We start from the raw sequence: 25373 nt of genomic DNA on the forward strand, positions 1-25373 counted from the left end.
ATATACTGTAGATGACACCGGTGGCTTACAATTTTTTAAAAAGTCACCTTATAATAAAAAGCATTAAGAAAAGAAGAACAATATCCCACTCTGTATGGCAGCAACACCGCAATAAAACCACTTGATTGGCTCTGCTTCATTTGGGGTTCCCAAGCCCGCTGACAAAACATATTTTTGGGCCTTTCAGAAAAGTAATGGGGAGGGGAGAGGGTGAGGAACCGTATCCTAGAGGGGAATGGTTTATAATAATGATAGCACTTAGATTTATATACCGCTTCACAGTGCTTTCTAGCCCTCTCTAAGCGGTTTACAGAGTCAGCCTACTGCCCCCAACAATCTGGGTCCTCGTTTTAACGACCTCAGAAGGACAGAAGGCTGAGTCAACCTCGAGCCAGTGAGGATCGAACTGCTGGCAGTGGGCAGTTAGCCTGCAATACCACAGTCTGACCACTTAGCCATTATGGCGCCAAAGAGACCACCACAGAGAAGGCCCTTTATTCATGGTCACACCAGATGACAGTCCCTAACTGGTAGGACTCGTGACGTGCCCTGCTTTCTAGAGGTCGTCTTTAAGTTGGACATCCTTAACCCGAGGACTGCCTGTACTCACCTCAAGGTCCCAGATGCAAATCTTGAGTTTTTGTAAAGCTGAAATGCGACCCCCACCCCTACAGTTTTACAACTGCCCATAGCTACTTCATCCAGGGAGTTACCTTTTCTGTGATTGACGAGCATTTCTACAATTGCGTGTAGCTTCCGCAGACGTTGTTCCTCGAATTCCACCTCCTGGAGTTTCTCTTCAAACCACTAGAAAGGAGAGACGGGGCAGAGAACCAACCCCAACACATCATTGTAGGACGAGAACGCGAATTCAGATAATCTCGGGCAACCCAGTCAGGTACAACATACAGAGTGGTTTCATATTTATCAAGAAATGCTCAGCGGCTTACAATGTCCGATTCGTTCATCTTGATGGTCATTTTGCTGACTGCATCGGTGGCTCTGTTGAACATCTTCAGGAGGCCGGCTCCACTCAAGGTTTGGGTGCCAACAGCACGTGGCAACTGAAAAGAAGATGGGAAGAAAACAAAAATCAACCACAGTCCCTATTTGGTAAATCACTGCATCTCAACCTTGATTCCTTTAAGATGTATGGACTTCAACTCCCAGAATTGAAGCTGGCTGGGGAACCGGTAGTAAAGAGTAAGTAACACCCACCCCTGCTGAGGACACAGATAAACTTCCAAGTGCTTCAACGACCCTCTAAAGGTAAAGGTTCCCCTCGCACATCTGTGCTAGTCGTTCCCGACTCTAGGGGGCGGTGCTCATCTCCGTTCCAAAGCCGAAGAGCCAGCGCTGTCCGAAGACGTCTCCCTGGTCATGTGGCCGGCATGACTCAACGTCAAAGGCGCACGGAACGCAGTTCCCTTCCCACCAAAGATGGTCCCTATTTTTCTACTTGCTTTTTTCACCTGCTTTCAAACTGCTAGGTCGGCAGAAGCTGGGACAAGTCACGGGAGCTCATCCCGTTACGCGGCACCAGGGATTCGAACCGCTGGCCTTTCGATTGACAAGCTCAGTGTCTTAACCACTGAGCCACCATGTCCCCTGGCCATGCCCACTATGGCCATGCCCACCCAACTGGTCATTAGCGCAGAGAACCTTTTCTTAAATTATTAGAATCCCACCACTGGCCGCAACCTATACTTTCAGTGTTGTCAGCAAGTGTAACCCCAGGAGGTGGTGAGTTCTAGTCCTGCTTTAGGCATGAAAGCAGTTGGTTGACTTTGGGCCAATCACCGGGAGATGGTGAGTTCTAGTCCCGCCTTAAGCATGAAAGCACTTGGTTGACTTTGGGCCAATCACCGGGAGATGGTGAGTTCTAGTCCCGTCTTAAGCATGAAAGCACTTGGTTGACTTTGAGCCAATCACCGGGAGAGGGTGAGTTCTAGTCCCGCTTTAAGCATGAAAGCAGTTGGGGTGACTTTGGGCCAATCCCAGGGAGACGGTGAGTCATAAAAGCCGGCTGAGTGTCTGAGCAGTTCCTTTCTTTCATCCCAACCCACCTCACAGGGTCGTTGTTGCTGTTGTGGGGAAAAGAGGAGGAGGGAGGAGTAGCAGATATATTTAACTTATAGGTGGGAGGGAGAAAAAGGCAAAGTTTTCTCATGCCAGCCCTTCTTAAACAACTTCTCTGTAAAGCGGAGAATTTGGACTGTCGGTGTGGCCGGAAGAGGAGCCGAGTTCCATGAATGTGTCGCAATCCCAGTCACCCGGAGCCTAATTTGAACGCGGTTCGGCAGAAAGGAACAAAGGGGGAACCGGCTGAATCAGCAGAGGCCTTCAACCCCCCCCTTCCATCCAGCCAATCTGCGTCACTCTTTTCCCATGCTTGGTTTGTCCTGAAAGAAGCTGATATGGCTTTCCACTTCACACCCACCCACCCCTCGCTTTTCGCAGAGCAGTTTGTTCCTGAAAACAGGGCTACTGAGCTCAAGCACAGCGAAAACCACAACGACGAGTCAATTTCTCCAATATTAACCACATGCCAAGGTTGCTGAGGCCAGGGGTCCCCAACCCCCGGTCCGTGAACCGGCACCGGTCCGTGGCAAGCCAGAAACCGGGCCTCACAAACAAGCAAAGCCCCCTCCATGGTGTTCTGCCCCAGCTACGGACCCCAAAGAACACCGCACACACAAACTCTATACAAAGCTTTTTTTTTTACTCAAATAACTTAGTCTTTATCATTCAAAGGCTGTTAATGAACTGTCTTAACAGCCTACCAGAATTCTAAGATAAGGTAACTGTAGTCTTACTAGAGTTGGCAGAAAGCAATTTTGCAGACGTGAAGGAGAGTGAACTAAAGTTGTTCTCTACAGCTTGTTGCAATCGGCGTTCCTTCTTAAATAGGCTAAGGGAGTGGCCAATTAGCCCCAAGCCTTACTCTCTGCGCGCCCGTGCATTGAGAAGAGGCTCCTCCTCTTCGTCCTCTTCACTTAAAGGAGCTTCTGGAGGTTCTGAAGGCCCTGGCTGAATCCCCGCCTCTGGCACCACATCTTCTCCAGCCTCCTCACTGTCCGACTCGAGCGCCAGCTGCACAGGCTGCTGGCACAGCACCACACCAGCCTCCTCGCTGTCGGGAATCAGCTACAATCTGCACAGGCCGCTGACGGGCCACAACACATGGATGCAGGCAGCATGCCAAACCACGCCCCCTCTGGTCCTCGGAAAACTCTCTCCACGGAACCAGTCCCTGGTGTTTTGACCTAGGCTTCCCCAGCAGCACGAAGCGGAGCCCTCGTCCCAATAAACCCCTTTTATTTAATTTTCAGTGAATTCCTCTCCAGCAAAGTCTTTCCTCTCCCACAGTCTTGAAAGACTGTCTTGAAAAGTTCACAATTACCGACCTTTATCAGGCTTGGAGAGTGGCCAGGCCGATATCTTTCAGACCCCGCAATACTTGGCAAGAACTAATTGTCTCCTGCAAACTCCACTCCCCTTTCACTCCTCTTTTATTCCCTCTGGGAGGGTCCCTTCATTGTCCACCTGTGGCCTTACTCCCGAGTCGACCCTTGTTCTTTAGCTGTTCCCTTCGTCTGGTAACTCTGTGCATGTGCACACTGGGAACAGGCTCCAGCTGCTTGTCTGCCTCACTGATGTCCGACTCCGAAGGCAGCTGGCATCCGGCCCTGGCTCTCTCTCTGCCTCCGACGCAGAGCCCTCATCAGAGCCTTCCCCAGACTCCAGGACTGGCCCATCTTCCTCCCCAACCTCTCACTGTCCGAATCTGCTGCCAGATCCACTGGCTGCTGGCAGGCCACAGCACCTGGTGCCCAAAATATTGGGGGCCACTGGTTTAGGCCATAAAAGCACAGATCCCGATTATGGCAGCAACCCACCTCATCTTTTTCCAAGAATTCCCGGACATCTGGGTCCTGCAGCATAGTGGGGTGGCTTACGGTTCTTTGAATATATCTGTGGAATTGGAATACAGAAGTTCCGTTTACATCCGTGAAGAATCCCTCATTTTAAAAGAGAATTTTGCAAGGCAGGCTTGTACTCCGATACCATCCATGGATTAGAGCAGGGGTCTCCAACCTTGGCCACTTTCAAGACTTGTGGACTTCAACTCCCAGAATTCCAGAGCCAGCAAAGCAAAGCTGGCTGTGGAATTCTGGGAGTTGAAGTCCACAAGTCTTGAAAGTGGCCAAGGTTGGAGACCCCTGGATTAGAGGAGGCCTGATCACAGAACCAACCACCAACTAGTATAGGGGCCGGGATGGGGAGGACGATTAAAAAAATATAACTCTAATGGTTGATTCACAATCAGATCTGCCCCCTATATATTATGATTAGGTGTTGGGTCGATTTATCAGACAGATCCTCTCATCTGGGAATATTTATTTTATATAGTATTATTAAATGGGAGTGGTGCAGTGGCCGAGAGGTGGAGCTCTTGCCTCACAATCAGAAGGCTGTGAGTTCGATCCTAGGTAGAGGCAGATATTTCTCTCTCTGAGCACAATGAGAAAATATCTGCTGAACAAAACTCCCCATTGGCAACAGGAAAGGCATCTGGCCAGTAAACGCTCTGCTAGCTCCATTCAGATGCCCAGACTCCACCCCGCCAGGGATTATGGGGTCGTTAAATGATGACGATGATAGTATTATTAAATAAGGATGGGAAAGCTTATGAGGTTATAACTATTTGCAGACCCGTTATATAGAGAATTTATCTGGTTTTCTTTTTCCCAGAGTCCAACTGGAGTGGATTCTTTATGTATAATGTTAGATTTATTTGATATTTGGGTCATTTCCCCACCTTTTTGTACACCATTTTTCCTTCTTTTGTTCTAGTGTTGGATGTATGTTTTTTCCGTTTTGCATTTTATTCTTGTTGATAAAACAAAACAAATATATATCTATATATCTATATCTATAGATAGATAGATAGATAGATAGATAGATAGATAGATAGATAGATAGATAGATGATAGATAGATGATAGATAGATAGATAGATAGATAGATAGATAGATAGATAGATAGATATAAAGAGATATGCCCTCTCCCTGCCTTCAGGTGTGGATAAATTAAGAAGGGTTATATTGGCGCAAACCCAGTCCAATTTATGCTACAATGTGCCCCCATATCTGCTCTCATTATATATACACCAATATTTCTCAACCTTAGCAAATTTAAGATGAGTGGATGTCAACTCTCAGAATTCCCCAGCCAGCCATGCTGGTTGGGGAATTCTGGGAGTTGATGTCCATTCATCTTAACGTTGCCAAGGTTGAGAAACACTTGATACGTTCTTTGTGTACACCATCTTGGTCTCTTGAACAAAAAGTGGGGTACAACTCAACAAAACCAAGGTGAGGAGACCCAGATTCCAGTTTCCACTCCACTGTGAAATTCACTGGATGATTCCTGGCTTGTTACAGACTTTCTTGGCCTGGAAAGCTAAATTGGACTTGGAATGGGCCGCTCCAAGGAATGCCAGAATAGACTGGGAAGTCCAGACATATTGGGTAAAGGAAATGGTGAAACTGATTTGTTGTGGCTTGAAAACAGGATGGCTGCGTCCACCGGGAACTGAGCTTTCTTTAAGAGAGGTATTACGTGTCCACTGAAACTGGAATTATGAAAAAAAACCAGAAGAAAAACTGGAGTTGTCCTGGAGCCTTCCCCTTCTCACTTCTGTATTCGGGGGAGAGATTAGAAGCCATTTCCATCTGGGTGAATTTCCTCAGACATACAGTAGTGGCCAAAATTGTGGAAACCTTTTGGGAAAAGTGTATTTTCTAAAACTAGCTAATAACACCACTTTTTTGGGGAGCAATATGAGCATAAAATTATATATCAATGGAAAGATAATGTAATCAAGGATGTAATGCCATCACTTTTATGAAGGATTTACTATTAGAATAGCAGTTACAGTAGAAAGAAGAAAAGTGAAACAGGCAGAAAAAATGAGATATGCAAAAATGATCACCGTGTCAGTTCATACTTAGTTGGGTAACCTTTAGCATGAATTATTACGGCCTTATACAACCTCTTCCCATGGAGTGAACCAACTGTTTTAGTTCTGCAGCTGTCATAATGTGAAACCAAGATTGAATGATGGCTTCTATGAACTGGGTTTTATTGCTGGGTTGCTTCTGACTAACCAGTTTCTTTAGTTGGCTCCATAGATTTTCAATTGGGTGAAGGTTTGGGCTATTCCCAGGCCATTCCAGCAGTGGAATAGGATTATCTTGAAACTCCAAAAAAAAAAAAAAGTGGTGTTATTAGCCATCAAACCTCAAAAATACACTTTTGCCAAAAGGTTTCCACAATTTTGGCCACTACTATAATTTCTCCGGGAATTCCTTCCAGATAAGAGGATCAGATTTCAGGAGCCAGGTTCCAGAGAACAATTTCCATCGACTGCTCACAGGAACAGCCCTAACTAAATAAATCTCTGAAGAATTTTGGAAGGACAGGTTTCTCCTGCAATTCATTCCCGACGGGCTGAAATGAGAATGAGATCCTTCAAAGGGCCTCCAACAGTAAATATCTGGGGACGTCTGAGATGCATTGGTCCTTTGTTTCTCTCGATCACAAGCTGGGTGAGCCCAGAAGCTTCTTCCTAACAAGGCAAATTTCCCTACCCAGAGTAGGGGTAGAGTAGAGTAGAGTAACAAAACCAACTGCACCACCTTGTGGTTGGCAATAGCCGCCAACGAGGAACGCAAAAGCCCAAACCTTTCTAAGGCAGCTCTTCGTTTCTCTAAGAATTCTGTGGAGGAAGAATCTTCTTTTCCAACTTTGACTTTGGTCATTCCTGAGACAAGAGAAAAAAAAAAAAAGAATCGAAGTTACCTGCATGGAATATAAAGGTTCCCCTCGCAGATACGTCCCAGTTATTCCCAACTCTAGGGGGCAGTGCTCATCTCTGTTTCAAAGCCGAAGAGCCAGCGCTGTCTGAAGACGTCTCCGTGGCCATGTGGCCGGCATGACTCAACGCCAAAGGCACACGGAACGCTGTTACCTTCCCACCAAAGGTGGTCCCTGTTTTTTCTACTTGCATTTTTTACGGGCTTTCGAACTGCTACGTTGGCAGAAGCTGGGACAAGTCACGGGAGCTCACCCCGTTATGCGGCACTAGGGATTCGAACCGCTGAACTGCCGACCTTTCGATCGACAAGCTCAGTGCCTTAGCCACCGCGTCCCAGCTGGCTGAGGAACTCTGGGAGTTGAAGTCCACAAGTCTGAAAGTTGCCAAGGTTGGAGATCCCCAATTTAGATATTGCCTTTCAGAGTTTCCCTCCAGACAGGTGAGTCTGCAGGGCTCAGAAGTCTCAACTAGGGACTAATAAATCCCCCCCCCCGTTATTCTGGTATGCGGTAACGTGTGAAGCTAGGCCAGTACAAGTGGGTCCTTAACCTACAATCCTAACTGAACCCACATTTCCATTGTTAAGCAAGACAGTCGTAAGGTTTTGCCTGCTTTTATAACCTTCTTTGTCACAGTTGTTAAGTGAACCCCTGCAGTTGTTAACGTTAGTAACATGGAGTGTTCCAGTGAATCTGGTTCCCCCCATTGACTTTGCTTGTCAGGTGGTCGCAAAAAGGGATCTCCGGGACACCGCAACTGTCATAAATGTGAGTCCGTTTCCATTCCTCTGAATTTTGACCCCATGATCGTTGGGGACGCTGTGTGAAAAACGGTCCTATATCACTTTTTACAATGTCTTTGTAACTTTACACAGTCACTAAAGAAACGATTTTAAGTCGAGATCTACCGCTTATGTTTGAACATGCAATAAAAGCCGTTGCTGGCATTCTCACCTATTAAACTCTTCTCAGGAGGAGGAGGGACAATGATTCCGTGCTGGGCGTGTTTCTCCAGAAGCTTCTCGTATAAGCCCAGAAAATCACTGAATCGTCTCTTCACGGAGAACTGCTGGTTCCTGAACATAGGCAGAGTGGTCTGAGGGACAGGGAAGAATCCGGTTAGCAAAACAGGAGTATTGATAGCAACAGACCTTGTATACTGCTTCACAGTGCTTTTACAGCCCTCCCTAAGCGGTTTACAGAGTCAGCATCTTGGCCCCCAACAATCTGGGTCCTCATTTTACTAACCTCAGAAGGATAAAAGGCTGGGTCAACCTTGAGCCGGTCAGGATTGAACTCCTGGCAGTGGGCAGAGTCAGCCTGCAATACTGCATTCTAACCACTGCAAATGATGGATGCATGGATGGAAGGAAGGAAGGAAGGGCAATAGCAGTAGCACTTAGACTTATATACCGCTTCACATTGCTTCACAACCCTCTCTAAGGGGTTTACAGAGTCAACCTTTTGCCCCCAACAATCTGGGTCCTCATTTGACCCACCTCGGAAGGACGGAAGGCTGAGTCAACCTTGAGCCTGGTGAGATTCGAACTGCCAAATTGCAGGCAGCCAGCAGTCAGCAGAAGTCGCCTGCAGTACTGCACTCTAACCACTGCGCCACCGCGGCTCATGATACGACAGAGACCGATTCTCAAATATGTGAAGGGTGTTTCACATAAGAGGGAACAGGTGTATTCTTGATGGCTCCAGAGGAAATGACCAAACTCAGAGCTCGAAGCTGGATGAGCATCTGCCAGAGATATATACCTGAAGCGCACTGGGAGGGCAACTTTAAGAGGTGTGGACTTCAACTCCCAGAATTCCCCTGCTGGCATGTCGGCTCAAACTGAGAAATGTTGCTTTAATGAATGTCGCTATGGGCAGGAGGTTGGACTGGCCGACTTTAATGCAACAGGTTAACTCAGAGATACACCTGGATTGAAACACCTGAATTGTGTGTACAGAAAGTCTGCCTTTCTACCCACGCTTAAAACAAAAAAGAGCCTACAACTTTTCAGAAACGACATTCAGGATTGAACGGGACACGCAACTTGGCTATTGACAAGCAATACATTATAATATTGTTCTCCCATGTTTTTCATTCTTTCTCTTAAGTCCCTAAGGGCCTTTTTCTCAAGAGGCAAATGGACTTTCTGGTTTTTTTCTTTGAAGAACATTTCGCTTCTCACCCAAGAAGCTTCATCAGCTCTGACTGGATGGTGGGGGAATGGAAGGATTTCCTCAGGGAGACAAGATAAACCTCCAAGTGGCCTCAACGACTCTCTAAAAAGGATGCAAATGACCAGCTATCTGCAAGGAGTATAAATCCTTCCGTTCCCCACTATCCTGTCAGAGTTGAAGAAGCTTCTTAGATGAGAAGCGAAACGTCTTCAAAGAAAAACCAGAAAATCCAGTTGCTTCCTGAAAAAGCACCTTTGGGACAATCATGGAGGAGCCGAGGTGGCGCAGTGGTTAGGGTGCAGTACTGCAGCTACTTCAGCTGACTGCTAGTTCAGCAGATCAGCGGATCAAATCTCACCGGCTCAAGGCTGACTCAGCCTTCCATCCTTCCAAGGTGGGTAAAATGAGGACACAGATTGTTGGTGGGCAATATGCTATTTAGTATAGTGTAAGCCGCCCAGAGTCCTCGGAGAGTGGGCGGCATAGAAATATGAATAATAAAATAATAAATAATAATAATAAACCATGACCTGGATGACAGAGAATCTCCATAGACATCTCTCGCTCATGATGACAAGCACCTAATACTCCTGCCTCTTATTCCCCACCTCCCACAACCCTGTGGAGTGGACTCGGTGGAGCGAAGAAGTCTGGCTCGAAATACAACTCGATGCATTTAAGTGTTTTTAAAAAGGACAGGGGAAAAAAAAACAATGCTAGAGGCGAAGTTTGCTAAACTCTTGAAGAGACCAAAGGCAACCGGGATAAAAGAGGCTTTTGTGTAGCCAAGCCCCGGGTCGCTTCCCTTTCGGCAAGGTTGCCAATTCATATTTGTGAGAGGGTTTTTTTTGGGGGGGGGGGGAGTCTCTTCTCCGTTTCCAAAGTAGCCGGCCGTGAAGCTTGGAAAAGGATTTGGACGCAACTCTAGCTGAGAGGACACGCTGACCCAGTTGTGCGGATATTTGGAAGGTGCACGAGGTATATTTTTTTTGCCAGCTGGCAAACGGCAACGAATTGGAAACCGAAGCGCTGCAAAGACGCGGCACATCAATGAAAGGAGGGTGTAATTGAGGGGCACCTGCCTTCTATGGGGTCAGTCGGAAGGACTGAAATCAAATGCGCCGGGGAGCTTTTGGAATGCGGATGTGAGGGGCTTGGTCCCTCCCAGACCTGAGCCAGGGTAAGGTGAGCGACTGTTTACTGTTATACTCACCCCACCTGCCTATCTCTCTCCCCCCATCCCCCCATCTCTGCATTTTGGCACCAAAATAGATAGGCTTAATGCACCTGTTATACAGGGAAATCTTTTGATTTCCCAAAAGAGCTGCAAACTCTCCTTGTGTGGCATTTAGGAGCTGGGGGGAAAATAAAATTAAACAAAGCCTTGGAGAGGAGAGAGGAGAGGAGAAGGAAGGAGGAGGAGGAGGGAGACAGGAGGAGGAGGGAGGGAGGGAGGAGAGAGGAGGAGGAGCAGGAAGGATGATGAGGAGGAGAAAGACAGGAGGAGGAAGGGAGGGAGGAGAGAGGAGGAGGAAGGAGGAGACAGGAGGAAGGTGGATGAGGGAGACAGGAGGAGGAGGGAGGGAGGAGAGAGGAGGAAGGGAGGGAGGAGAGAGAGGGAGGAGGAGGAGGGAGGAGGAGGAGAAAGGGAGGGAGGAGAGAGAAGGAGAAGGAGGAGAGAGACAGGAGGAAGGGAGGGAGGGAGGGAGAGAGAGGAGGAGGAAGGCGGAGGAGGAGGAGGGAGACAGGAGGAGGGAGGAGGAAGGAGAGAAGGAATGAGGAGGAGGGAGACAGGAGGAGGAGGGAGGGAGGAGAGAGGAGGAAGGGAGGGAGGAGAGAGGAGGAGGAGGAGAAGGAAGGAGGAGGAGGAAGGAAGGGAGAAGAGAGGAGGAGAAGGAGGAGGAGGAGAGAGACAGGAGGAAGGGAGGGAGGGAGGAGAGAGGAGGAGAAGGGGAAGAGGAGGAGGAGGAAATGAACAGATAAGGTTATTGTTCCAATGGACTGCTATTGTTCCAGACCATCCATGGGGTGGCTTTGCTAAGAGATCATCAGAGACAACCTGTGAGTTTGGAGAACATGCTGGGCCCCCTTTGAAAAGGGGGAAATAAAAAAGACAAGAGTTCCTCTTCTGAATACCATGAAGTCCTGAAGACAAAGCCGCCACACACAGAACCTCCCACACAGAGAGACAGGAAATGACCGGAAAGCTGAGCCTCGTGGAGTTTTTTGTGGCTGCATGAAGTTCATTTAGAAAACGAAAGTTGCCTAGCAAAGTTTAAACGCTTGGTGCCATCGTGAGGCCATCACAGTTGTTGTTCTAAAGCAGCTTTTCTCAACCTTGGCCGCTGGACGATGTGTGGACTTCAACTCCCAGAATTCCCCAGCCAGCAGAGTGGCCAAGGTTGAGAAAACATTGTTTTAAAGAGTGTTAAGAGTTTTAAAGAATTCTCATCGATGGTGATGCTGGCGGTGGCATTCTGGGAGTTGAAGGAGCCACACTCCTGGAAATTCCCGAGATCAGAAAACTCTTGACTTAAACGGACCCAATGCCTTGGCAGCAACGGGGAAGAAGAAATCAGAGCTGGCGTACCTTTGTGGACACTTTGTAAGCAACGTAGGCATTCATTCCATCTCCTGCAGGAACAAAAAAAAAAAGAAAATTGAGACTTTTAACAGCTTCAGCAAAGCTGTAATAACCGGGACGCTTAGTAATTTGGGGTTAAACGTGCTTTCTTTGTGGGCGTCTGTCAGCACAGAGGAATCCATTGTCAAGGACAGTCCTTGGATTTTTTTTCTGCTAACAACTTGGGACTTCTAAAATGATTCATAGGCTTAATCAACAGCTAGAATGTTTTCAACCAGGATTTTATTCAAACAATTACAGGTGTTTACTTCCTTAATCCTCACCAACTCCACACAAAATACGTGTGGTTTTTTTAGCCCGGTCTTTAATCACTAACCCAAACTGGTTTTTATCTCTAGGCAGTTTACATACGTTAAAATTACACTAAGAGTAAAAATATGTTTGAAAACCTCAATACACATACCTTTATGCATACACACACGCTGTACACAAATGGTTACTAACGGTTGTTCTCAACTTACAACAGTTTGTTTAGTGACCTTTCAAAGTTACAATGGCACTGCAAAAGGTGACTAATGACCATTTTTCACACTTATGACCGTTGCAGCATCCCTGTTGGTCACGTCATCGAAATTCGGCTGCATGGCAGCTGGTTCATATTTATGACGGTTGCGTGACCCCCTTTTGCGACCTTCTGACAAGCCAAGTCAACGGGGACGCCAAGATTCACTTAACCACGGCGTGACTCATTTAAGAACTGCCGTGATTCGCTTTACAAACGGGGGCAGGGAAAGCTGTAAAATGGGACAAAACCCACTGAACGAATTTCTCACTTAGCAACATCAATTTTGGGCTCAGTTGTGGTCGTTAAAAGTCGACGACTAACTGTATTGACATGATCTCTCTTGTACAAACGGCACCCATTTGTGGCATTCGCTTTTCAAGGCCCGCGTGCCAAAACTCAACAGGGCTTCCTTTTCAGTCCATCATGCGATCCTGAGATTTCAGGAAAAAAAAAAACAACTTTTCCAGATTTTGAAGCTGCACAAGCTCTCCCAAAGTTGGAGTACAGTTTTCCCCCCTCTTTCCCGGGGTGGAAGAACCATCTTATTTAGACGCCTAAGGATTAAAACCTCACTTCCTTTCAAAAAAAGAGCAATTCTCCCTCTGTCGATATACCATCAATGCCAACCGAGCAAGGGCATCTTTCTCATTCCTTGCTTCAGCTGACATTAAAATAAAATAAAATAAAATAAAAGCCACTCAGAACTTCCAAGCAACCGGTGGATCGATCCAGGGCTCCAGTGAAACGGAGAGAATCCGAGCCACACACCGAGCTCCGCTTCCTACAAATATCAGGCTGATGCAAGAATTAAGGGCTTGTTGCATGGCTAGGGGAGAGGGAGCCTTCCACATCTGCCCCACACTGAACAATGAAGTGGCTGTTAGACAACTAAAGCAGCTGAAGAAAACACACAGCCCACAGAAAGAGGAAGGGGGTTGAGAGTTGGCCAAGCGATCCCTTTGGGGCAGACGGCTTTCGTTCGAGACAGTCACAAGCCTAAAGCCGAGCGGAGAATATTCCCCATGCACAGCGTTTCCCTGACATAACCCTGCATTGACAGGTACCTGTTTATGCAGCTGCCATGAAAGCTGCACTAAATGCAATCAGGTTTTGCAGCTGCTGCTTCTTCAAGGACAATACCTGTATACTACGGGAGCCTGGTGGTGCGGTGGACTAAACTACTGTTAAAGTAGTATTTAGCTGCTAGTTGCCTGCAATTACTGCGAGTTCAATTCTCACCAGGCTCAAGGTTGACTCAGCCTTCCATCCTTCCGAGGTAAGTAAAATGAGGACCCGGTTTGTGGGGGCAATAAGCTGACTTTGTATAAAAAAGGACACTGCTTAGGAGGGGGCAAAAGCCCTACTAAGCAGGTATATACAAAAGTATGAAGGCTATTGCTTAAAAGCATTGTAAGCCACCCTGAGTCTCCAGAGAAGGGCAGCATATAAATCAAACTAATAAACAAACAAACAAACAAACAAACAAACATACTATATACTACACAAGTCAAAAAGAGGGCTGTGAAAATATCTACAGACCCCTCACATCCTGGACATAAACTGTTTCAACTCCTACCCTCAAAACGATGCTATAGAGCACTGCACACCAGAACAACTAGACACAAGGACAGTTTTCTCCCGAACGCCATCACTCTGCTAAACAAATAATTCTTTCAACGCTGTCAAAGTATTCACTAGGTCTGCATTACTATTAATCTTCTCATCGTTCCCATCACCTATCTCCTCTCACTTATGACTGTATGACTATAACTTGTTGCTGTATCCTTACGGTTTATATTGTTTTCCTAGTATGATTTGATTGCTTATTTGTTCCCTATGACTATCATTAAGTGTTGTATCTTATGATTCAAAAAAGAGGAAAGAGGAAATCAAAACTCCGATCTGTACTGATGAATTTATGTTTTTGCCGACAAAGAAATAAAGGGAGACTAGTATAGATCTATTTCAAGCTATATAGCTCTTATCAGCTAGCCATACCCTTTCTGGGATTCGAACTCGTTCTTTACAGGTGAGTTTGGATCACTTGCTTTGAACCTAATCCACTCTGCAGGGGTAGGTGGAGGATAGGATGCTACTGATGGGGAAACCTGACCTCACTGGAGAAGTCAGAAGGAAAATACCGACATGGCAGGTGTCCAAGGCTCTTTAAAAAAAACCCCTCAGGGTAGCAACAATGCTATCTGAATCCTCCATTTTTAGTGTCTCTCCATGAGGACTAGCAAGTTGGTTTAAAAAATTAAAAATAACTAAAACTCAGCCAAATAACGATAAGCAAAAAATACACCCTGCTGTTCTTACACCCTTCCCCCTTCACAATTGATTGAAACCGTCTCTCCCCCTTTGCTCTTTGCCTTTTTTTCTTTTTCTTCTGGATAATTCAGTCAGAAGGTGGATATAATGGATTTAGGGAACGGCTGCACGTCCAACAGAGTTAAACCCTACACGACTCTTGTCAAACTCTTTCCGTTTCACGGTGACTCACCAATTTTCTCTGGATCGCTCACTTCCACGGAAAGTTCAAACTGATCTTCCTGCTCTTCCTCTTCCAGCTAGGTAGGAAGGAAGGAAGGAAGGAAAGATTACACGGATGTCAGAAGCTTTTCTTGGGACTTACTTAAGGTAGGTTGTGAAGCGGAGGAAATCAGGAACCAAGGCGGCTCAAACGAATAAAGGTTTATGGCACGATAACGTTCTCAGCAAGAATCTGAACTACTAACAGTCAAAGCAGATAGGCGGGAGATAAGAATCAACGGAACTCAAGATGGGCTGGACTTAGATCCCTCCCTCGGGCACAGCCCGGTCATCTCCTACAGTACGACACACAACGTTGGAAAGAGAGATAGGAAAGCAGGTGGAGACCCCGTCAGAAACCTCAGCTGCAGTGGTGAAATACAGCTGGTTCTATCCGGCTCGGGCGGAGGGAGGCTCCCCCTAGACGTCATCACATCCCATTTTTGACACTCTGCGCATGTGCAGAGGTGTTGCGCGCAAGCTTCCATTTGCGAACCGGTAGCGAAGATAAGTGGATTTCACCCCCTGCTCAGCTGTCTCCAGCTTTCCTCTCTCACTTCTTGGGAAGCATCTTAGCTGCTTTTTTTTTTTTTTTTTTTAAAAGCATTTGTAGTGCTTTTGTTTGTGTGTGTTAGGTTCACGCTGCTTTTCCTAGCAATTATATCCTGAAAGGTAGGGCCTTCTAAAGAGCAGTCAAGGGTTGATCTCCTCTAGGACTGGCCAGTTTGATCGCCTTGCAGTCCAAGGGAATAATTAGCCGAATAATCCAACTGAATAATTAGCCAAACACAAAAGCACTTACCTCCTCATAGGTTTTGGACTGCTGGTTAGAAGAGGAATGGCTTGGTTTTTCTAGAGAGGGGACAGGACTGAACACTGTTGTCGTCTCCTTCTTTGGGTGGTTTTGGGTATTATCCAGGGACAGTTCAACAGTGGCATCTGTAAAAGGACAAATTGATTTAAAAAAAGAAAAAAAGCCATGGATGAAATTCCCTGACTGAGGATAGTCTGTAGAATTTCATCCCAGAGTAGGGAGTCACTTCTTGACTTCTGGTGAACATCGAAAGATATTCCTGGTAAGAATCACATCACTAAGTCGAATCGTTTACTTAGTGCATTCTCTTTAGAAATTGACAATCAAATCAAATCAAATCAAATCAAATCAAATCAAATCCAAGAAGATGTAACACGAAGCTACTTGTACTGGGCCGCCACCTCTGTTACTTTATTGCCTTTGCCATCTTTTATTTTTATTTTTTTATTTATTTTGTGTCTCCGATTGTTGTTAGCTGCTCAGAGTCATCCCACTGAGCGGCGGTGGCGCAGTGGTTAAGAGTGCAGAACCGCAGGCTACTTCTGCTGACTGACGGCTGCCAGCAGTTTGGCAGATCGAATCTCACCAAGCTCCATCCTACTGAGGTGGGTCAAATGAGGACGCAGATTGTTGGGGGCAATATACTGACTCTGTAAACCTCTTAGAGAGGGCTGTGAAGCCCTATGAAGTGGTATATAAGTGTAAGTGCTATTGCTATTCCTTCCTTCCTTCCATTCTTTCCTTCCTCCCTGTACAGTGGTGAGAATGCCGTATTACATGCTAATTCTGCCAGCTGCCAGCAGTTCGATCCTGACTGGCTCAAGGTTGACTCAGCCTTCCCATCCTTCCCAGGTGGGTAAAATGAGGACCCAGATTGTTGGGGGCAAGAGGCTGACTCTGTAAACCGCTTAGAGAGGGGCTGTAAAGCACTGTGAACAGGTCTATAAGTCTAAGTGCTACAGCTATTGCTAAATTGAGCCACACAAATTATCACCCTCTTTCCACTGTGACATACAACACAACCAACCTGCAAATAAATCCGGATCTTCCTGTTCTTCCTGGATGCCATTTGTTTTTAAATCGTTTTCCAGCGGCACTGGGGATTCCTTCCTGGGGAACTCTGGCTTGCTCTATGAGGATAGAGAAATGGCTGTTATTCCAAGCTGCAGAATCAAATCTGCTTATTAACATCAGTGGTGCAATCCAATTTTTTTTTACTACCGGTTCTGTGGGTGTGTCTTGGTGGGTGTGTCTTGGTGGACGTGGCAGGAGAAGGATACTGCAAAATCCCCATTCCCTCCCCACTCCTGGGGGAAGGATATTGCAAAATCTCCATTCCCACCCCATTCCACGGGAAGGATATTGCAAAATCTCCATTCTCTCCCTACTCCAGGGGAAGGATATTGCAAAATCTCCATTCCCTCCCCACTCTGGGGCCAGCCAGAGGTGGTATTTACCGGTTCTCTGAACTGCTCAAAATTTCTGCTACCGGTTCTCCAGAACCTGTCAGAATCTGCTGGATTTCAGTCCTGATTAAAGGCAGAAAGACCTAGCCAAAGAGTTTGGCAGTCCTGGCTTATAGAGGTAGTCCTCGACTTACAACAGTTCATTTAATGACCGATACGAGGCTACAACTGCACGGAAAAAAGGTGACTTACGGCCATTTTTTTCACACTTACGACTATTAAAGCATCCCCCACGGTCACGTGATCAAAATTCGGATGCTTGGCAACTGACTCCTATTTATGACGGTTGCCATGTCCCGGGGTCATGTGATCCACTTTTGTGACCTTCCGACAAGCCCAGTCCATGGGGAAGCCCAGATTCACTTAACAGCTGTGTTACTAATTGCAGCGATTCACTTAAAAACTATAGGAAAGTTATAAAATGGGGCAAAACTCACTTAACTCTCCCACTTAGAAATTTTGGGCTCAACCGTGGTCGTAAGTCGAGGACTACCTGTATTGTCCCAAGTTAGTGATATTCCAGGCTCAGGTGGCAGCTTCCCTAAGCTTCCCATTCCTGCCCTGTGCAAAGTCTTCCCGTTTTGAATCCATGTATAAATTATTATTATTTTTTAGGAATACGGTGGCTCAGTGGCTAAGACAATGTCGATTGAAAGGTCGGCAGTTCAGCGTTCGAATCCCTAGTGCCGCGTAACAGGGTGAGCTCCTGTTACTTGTCCCAGCTTCTGCCAACCTAGCAGTTCGAAAGCAGGTAAAAAATGCAAGTAGAAAAATAGGGACCGCTTTTGGTGGGAAGGTAACAGCGCTCCGTGCACCTTTGGCGTTGAGTCATGTCGGCCACATGACCACGGAGACGTCTTCGGACAGTGCTGGCTCTTTGGCTTTGAAACGGAGATGAGCACCGCCCCCTAGAGTCGGGAACGACTAGCACATACATGCAAGGGGAACCTTTATATTTTTTTCCTCAAACAGCCAGCAAGGCCTGGAAATGCCTACATTGCTTTAGGGGTTAAATTAACAATGCCTTTTCCAAGGCTGCTTTGTCAAGCAAGCACATGGTTTATAAAGGCTCCCTGCCTCTTACTCTCACCCCCCCCTCCGCCCCCCACATATCTGGAGACAGCCTTGACACTGTCTGCCTCGCTGAGCAAGGACAATTTTTGCCCAAAGACAATAGCTGTCTGAACAGGGTGACGGGTCCAAGAGGCGCCAGAGACACAACCGTAGGTTGCTAAAAATCAGGGCTTTGTGTGGGTAGAACAAGCCAGGTTCGAAACAAAACTGGAGTCACCCCGTTGCAGGTGACACTTGAGGAAGTCCTTCGCCCTCGGAACTGCAGGTCAAAGTAACTGTCCTGTTTTGTCTGAACCCGTGAGAATCCGTAGTACCCCCTTCTTCTTATATCCTGTATCTTTGGAATGGACATTTCCGCAAACACGAAAGCTTTACGGCATTTTCTCACAATGTAAGATGGAGCGGAGAGTTGAGCTATGATATCAACCCTCGTTCTGAGACACCGTAGGAAGAGTTAGTCTGAGAGTACCCCGTTTCCCCGAAAATAAGACCCCACCGGAAAATAAGCCCTAGCACGATTTTTCAGGATGCTCGTAATATAAGCCCTACCCCCCCCAAAATAAGCCCCAGTTAAGATCGTCAACCAGACGGAGGCGTTTAGTATTGTATTTCCCCCCCCCAAAATAAGACCTAACTGGAAAATAAACCATAATGCGTCTTTTGGAGCAAAAATTAATATAAGGCTCGGTCTTATTTTGGGGGAAAACAAGGTATCTTTTTCATTTAAAGCTTTTCCGGAGCTGCAGCTCACTTCCTCAGATTTACTGAGTGTTAAACTGAGCTGGGGCTCACGAAAGTTTCTACCTCTGAATAAAATGTGTTAGTCAGTAAAAGTGCTAGCAGTCTCCTCATTCTTTCCTAGCCCTTTGCAAAAACAGGAGTTTCATTGTGCTCGCTAATTCTGACTTTTGCAGTTTTTATCTGCTGCTCTGCCACCGAATAAAGCTTGATTTTGTGTTCTTTTATGTTCTAGTTTTCCTAAATGATTTGCCTTCTATTTTTTCCTCGTGCTTTTCCAGGAACTCTTACATTCCATAATACGATTTCAAAAGGGTGAATTATTTTACTTCCAATGGTTTGTTTTCTGTTAGCCCCACTCCACCCCCCCCCCCTTTAGCATTTTCACAAAGAACCCAAAGCATGCTGACCACGATGAAACCCTAGTTCTGGTCACAATGGGAGGGGGCTTCCCACATTTTAGATTTTTTTCTGCTGAAAAGCTGTGCAACAGCCAACTTCAGCTGCTTTGTTGCTATGTTCACATGTGCATAACTCTTCCCTACCCACCGTCAGAAACTAAATGCCAAATTTTGATTTCTTTTCCACAGGAGGTTTCACTCCATCTGTATTTTTCTTTTTTCTTTTTTTGCAGTTATTGCATAAATTGCCTACATTCAGCATTTCCCCTTGGAACAAGGGTGGGGCCCGGCCTCAAATCCCCTGACTTTTTTCTCCTATACCAATCAATTAACTCTTTCTGGATTTTTGTAGTGCAAGAAAGTCAGTTTCCATATATTCTCCTTGCCTTGAAATTCACGTCAGTTAAGATTTTTTGGGGGGGGGGAAGCAGAGATGAGACATAACTGTTGCATCAAAACTGCATTTAAAGGGCCTTTGCATCTATTTGTCACACCGCAGGATTGCTGTCGAAAGGGAAAGAGGGACATGACCACAGAAACTTCACTTCCATTCAGATAAGTTTTCCAGCCATAAGGATATTTTTTATTAGTGCTGGCAGCTTAACGGCAGATGCTATTATAAGCATATAATTCACAAGATTATAAAATTAATGTCTTTACTGCTGGGAAATCTTCAGAATTACTAAAAGATTATTCCAAGGTTAAGATACCCATTAGCGTATTCCATAAGCAGTTTATACATCTAAGATACAAATGCAGCTAAAAAGAATAAACAAACAGAATTTAAAAGCCAAGCACAACAAAATTCCAAGGCATTACCTTATTTTGTTTTTGAAAAATGGTAAGCTACCCAGCAGTTTATGAATTGTAAACACATGCTGTGTATTTGTGGCATAGATTTTAGATATTGGACTAAGATTGAGGACACCCAGGATAAATATTATCACCCCCACCCAAAAATCCCATTTATGACTCTGGCCTTCTCTCAGTCCAGCCTATCTTCCAGGGTTACTGCTGTGAGGATAAAACGGGAGGTGGGAATGCTGGGTATGCCACCTTGAACCCCTGACCAAAAGATGAGATACGAGTCTAACAAATAAATGGCTAAATGTTTGCACTACTACTACTTTAGAAGAAAACGACTGCATTCAGTTGGCCTCGACCAATTTAAAAAGTTTAAGCAGAATCCAATCTGGTTGCTCCAGGGATGGGAGACCACTAAGGAATCCCAGGCCTGTAGACTAGACTTGGAAATCGATACGAGGACTTCACTTTCCAGGATTTAAGTCTTTGTGAATGGAATTCGCTGGAAGGGCACCAGCTCAATTAAACAAGATCATAATTGGCAGCTCTACAAAGGGATTTGAAAGCGAGTTAAGGACCACCCATATTCTTCCAACTAAATCCTCAGATTAAAAAAAGTCCTTTGCAAGGAAGCAAAACCAATTCAAAGCAAAGATGGGGTGCAGAGCCCGAGAAGGGAAAGAAGACGGGGGAAGAAAACATTTCTTGTTGTGAAACAAGCAAGAGTTTCAACCCTTAAAACCCGAACCCGGGGGTCCAGGCTTTCTTCCCTTTACAGACAAACCACTATTGCAACTCTTTTGCAAAGCAAGCCCATGATGGAAGCTTTAAAAAGGCAAACAGCATGGGGTGGGGTGGGGTGCCCTGCCCAGGTTGCACCCCACAGGGACAGACACAGAAAGCCGGAGATAAGGCTGGACTCCCACCCCCATCATCCTGAGCCAAGTCCCCCCACCAAAATATTAATAATAATAACTTTATTGTCATTGTACATGTATACACAGTATACCCATACAACGAAATTCACTTAACACCCAAAGACCAGGTGCAACACACATAACAATCCCCAAACACACCCCCACCCACCCACCCCAAATTCCCCACCCCTAAACCACCCAAACATCCACACAACAGACACCCTCTTCCCCTCTCCGGAGACCCTCTTTCCATCCAGGCCAACAGACACCCCCAGGAACCGAGGAGGGGAAGCGGCTCCCCACCCCACTCCCAAAATAACACCCCCCCCAAAAAAAAACTCCTCTGGGGATTCCTGGGGTGCAAATCCCGGGTGGGGGGGGTCCCTCCATGGGTGGGTGGGTGGGTGGGGGAACCGACTTTCCTCCAAGCTTGCCATAGTTTGATTGCACTTGGAGGTTGGGGAAATCAACATCATTATCTGCAGGGGAGGCTGGGGCTGCAAGGCCGGGGATGATGGGAGCTGTAGTCCTCCTAAGCATATAAATACATATATATACACATATACATACATACATAGATATACATATATACATATACATATACATACATATATATATTATACACACACACACACACACACCCGGGAGAGCAGCCCAGCAGGGGAAACTTTCCGAGGCTGCAGGAGCAAGACGGGGGGGGGGGGAAATGGGGGGGTTAAGGGGGGCTCCCCCCTTTTGCAAGGTTCACACGATCCCCCTCCCTCCCCCCGAAAAAAGGGGCTGGGCGGTACCCCCCCCCCCCCCATACACACACAGGGGTCACTCCAAGCCTGCCATAGTTTTGGTTGGACTTGGAGGTTGGGGAAATCAACATCATTATCTGCAGGGGAGGCTGGGGCTGCAGGGCCGGGGATGATGGGAGCTGTAGTCCTCCCAAGCACACACACACACACACATATATATATATATTTACACACACACACACACACATACATCCCAGGAGAGCAGCCCAGCAGGGGAAACTTTCCGAGGCTGCAGGAGCGGGACGGGGGGGGGGAATGGGGGGAGGGTGAAGGGGGGCTCCCCACTTTTGCAAGGTTCACACGGCCCCCCTCCCTCCCCCCCAAAAAAGGGGCTGGGCGGTAGCCCCCCTCCCCCCCCCAGGGGTCACTCACGGCGTTGCCGGTGAAAATATCTTCCCCTTCCGAGTCGCTGTCCGCTTGGGGGTCGCTGTGAGTCGCCTCGGCCGCCTCCGCCTCCACCGGGAAGGGCGGGGGCAGCCGGTCCACCGGGGAGCCTGCGGACGCCATCTCGCCGCCGAGGCAGCCACTTCCGGCTCCCCTCTCGCAGCCCGGCCGGAAGCCGCAACAGGTGATTTATGGCGAAGGGGGCGGGGCCGAGCGCGCGGGGCGGGGCCGAGCGCAACCGGACAACCAATCCGGACTTTGGTATCGGCCCCCGCGGGGAGGAGCGAAGGGCGTGGCTTCCCTGCCTCTGCTTTGTAATAAGATGCAGGCAGTCCCCGACTTACGACCACAGTGGAGCCCCCCCCTCCCTCCCGCCCCTCCAACATTTCTGTTGTTAAGCGAGACCTTTTGTTGCCCCCATTTTACGTCCTTTCTTGCCACAGTTGTTAAGCGAAAAACACTGCCGTTGATAAGTTAGTAACCCGGTTGTTAAGTGAATCCGGCTTTCCCCATGGACTTCTGCTTGTCAGAAGGTCAACAACTTCAACAGTTGGAAAGGGACCTTGGAGGTCATCTAGTCCAACCCCCTGCTCGCGGCAGGAAGACCTGTACTAGGGATTCGAACCGCCGAACTGCCGACCTTTCTGATCGACAAGCTCAAGAAGTCTTAGCCACTGAGCCACTTAAGTCAGACTAGGCACCTAGTCAGGTCGCAAAAGGGGATCACGTGAAAACTCTAGATCATGGGTGTCAAACTCGTGGCATCACATTGTCGTCACGTGACATATCGCGACTTCCCTCCCCCTTCGCTAAACCAGGGTGGGCGTGGCCAGCGTGTGACGCATCTGGCCCACGGGCCGCAGGTTTGACACTCCTGCGGAAGTCTAGACATGGGGTCTCCAACCTTGGCAACTTTAAGCCTGGCTGAGGAACTCTGGGAGTTGAAGTCCACAAGGCTTAAAGTTGCCAAGGTTGGAGACCCCATGTCTAGACGGTGTATAAAACGAGATCTCCCACTCACTACCCCGTGAAGAAGACTGAATGGAGTCATGTTCCATTTTGTGTGTCTGTGTGTCAAATATTCATGGAACATTACTTATTCTCAAGAAAAGAGAGATATTTCTCTAGAAAGAAAAAGTAATTGGATCTCATCCAAAGACAAGTTTTGTGGTTTGAAGATGCACTGAGCAGATGAACTGAGCAGAAGCAGAAACAAACTAGAAATACATCTAGTAGTGATTGTACCTCGCTTTTGAAAAGCAGGAAATGAGAGAAACCACATAGGCTGAGGAGAAAAGCTGCATCTTCATTATTCTGAGCAATATAAGGAGCGATATCCCTACTTTTTGAAAAGTTGGGGATTGCCCTGAAGTAGTTTGGGAGGGGTTGGAGTAGTTTTGAATCTTAAATTTTTGTAGATGCCAACGATATTTACAACTTGCTTTTCTACAAGTGCCCCCTACTCAAGTCTTTAATAGTACAACCAGTATTTTGTTTAGCTTGATAATTCTAAGAATTATCTTAGAATTCCTCCTCCTCCTCCATCTCTTAAGAGTTTCCCATGTTTTCCAGTTCGCCATCACAGCTCTATATCATTCCAGTCAAGTGGCTGTCCAATCTCTTCTTAAAAGCTTCCAGTGATGGAGCACCCATAATTTCTGAAGGCAAGCTGTTCCACTGATTAATTATTCTCACTATTAGGAAATTTCTCCTTAGTTCTAGGTTGGTTCTCTCCTTAATTAGTTTTGCTTTCTACACATGGAATTTTAGATTTTCCTTATCATCTTCCATCTGCTTCACCCATCTTCTCTTTGGTCCTTCCCCTGGGCACACCACTTCCTCCACTATAACCCGGACAGAAAACAATATCCTGCCTTTCTCCATCTACATCCAGACCATCTGGGCTTGTGTTTCATCCTCAGTTGTGAGTGGTTCCCTGCATCTCCCTCAGATAGCATCACTGAGAGGATTGTGCGGGGAATTCCCCAGTATACACTGTACACGTCGTATTAGGAAAATATCTAGCTTGTTAGCTTGCTTGCTTTTAATCATGCCTACATCTTTAAGCTGTATGACAAGTGATGGAAAATAGATTTGCATCTTGGTTTTCACTTAAATGTTTCATTTCCTTCACAGGCACCTGTTTAATGATTTACAGACAGCATTGGCTTGGCTATTCCTGCCCTGGCCTTCTGCTTTTGACAAGAGTTTTGTGTTGCACTCCATTGCGCTTAAGAAGCTGGCTGAGAGGTATATTCTAGCCCAGAGGTCAGCAACTTGCGGCTCTGGAGCCGCATGTGGCTCTTTCACCCCTCTGCTGCGGCTCCGTCACTCAAAATATGCATCACAACCGCCAATGTGCGATGCCTGCTGGCACATCATTTATTCGGCTTTTTGACTCTCGGTAGGCCAACCATGGATAAATCCAAGAAAAGAAAAGTATCAGAAGAAAACAGAACATTTAATTCAACTACATATGCTAGTTTTGTGGCTGCTCAAGAAATAGTCAGGCACGGGAAGGGTTTTGTGGCTCCCGGTGTTTTCTTTTCTTTGTGAAACGGGCCCAAACAGCTCTTTGAGTGTTTAAGGTTGCCGACCCCTGTTCTAGCCCAAATAGTTTAGAATAAGGAAATAGCCTTAAAGTGAGCAGAAGCCCAACTGGTAGAAATTCTCTCATCTTTATTAGCAAACAGGTTTGCCGTTTCCGCATCTTCTTGGTAGCAATAATAAAAGTCAAGATGCAGACCTGTTGACTTCTTAAAATAGTCTTGTGCACAGCTACATTTCTACACGGTGGACATTTACAATAGATTGTGCAATCTATGCCGACCTCTGTCCTTCCAGACTAGGAACAAAGTGCACATTTCTGCCTGCGATGGTTTGATAGATTATTATCCAAAAACAAAATTAAGGCAGTGAAGTTGAAAGCACCCCAACATGCAGAAGAGAGAGCAAATGAGAAGTTGTGCTTTCTCTGTTCAGTGCAAACAGCTGCAACAGGAAACCGAAGGGCGGGGTGTTGATCTAAATTGGCTCCACTTTTCCGCAAAGATTATAGAAGCCTCTGCAGTGATTCAGTTGAGCTGTTGCAACATCGGGCAAAGCAGAAGAAAAAAAAACCTAATTAGAATGTGACTAAGTCTTCCAGTGAATACAACTAAAGAGCTACAGGAATGATTATGCCATTTCTGCATTAGGCTAGGCTAGGGGGAAAAAGCTGCTCTCATTAGGG

The 25373-nt window shown here is 46.6% G+C and overlaps 1 protein-coding gene across 1 annotated transcript in view; it reads right to left on the bottom strand.

Moving 5' to 3' along the window:
- The window catches only part of SNX1 (sorting nexin 1), a 29498-nt gene extending 7140 nt beyond the window's left edge, over positions 1-22358 (bottom strand). The window contains exons 1-10 of the mRNA XM_060689436.2: positions 22130-22358; positions 16582-16684; positions 15543-15679; positions 14712-14778; positions 11650-11693; positions 7836-7977; positions 6750-6828; positions 3900-3975; positions 951-1064; positions 714-807 (exon numbers count right to left, since the gene is read on the bottom strand). Coding sequence (XP_060545419.2) covers positions 714-807; positions 951-1064; positions 3900-3975; positions 6750-6828; positions 7836-7977; positions 11650-11693; positions 14712-14778; positions 15543-15679; positions 16582-16684; positions 22130-22264 — 991 coding nt within the window. The 5' untranslated portion in view covers positions 22265-22358. The remainder of the gene's footprint in view (positions 1-713; positions 808-950; positions 1065-3899; positions 3976-6749; positions 6829-7835; positions 7978-11649; positions 11694-14711; positions 14779-15542; positions 15680-16581; positions 16685-22129) is intronic.
- Between the last annotated feature and the right edge of the window lie 3015 nt (positions 22359-25373).

Source organism: Pantherophis guttatus, chromosome 13 (genome assembly GCF_059756535.1).
Source record: "Pantherophis guttatus breed Tessera chromosome 13, ASM5975653v1, whole genome shotgun sequence".
Lineage (NCBI taxonomy): Eukaryota > Metazoa > Chordata > Lepidosauria > Squamata > Colubridae > Pantherophis > Pantherophis guttatus.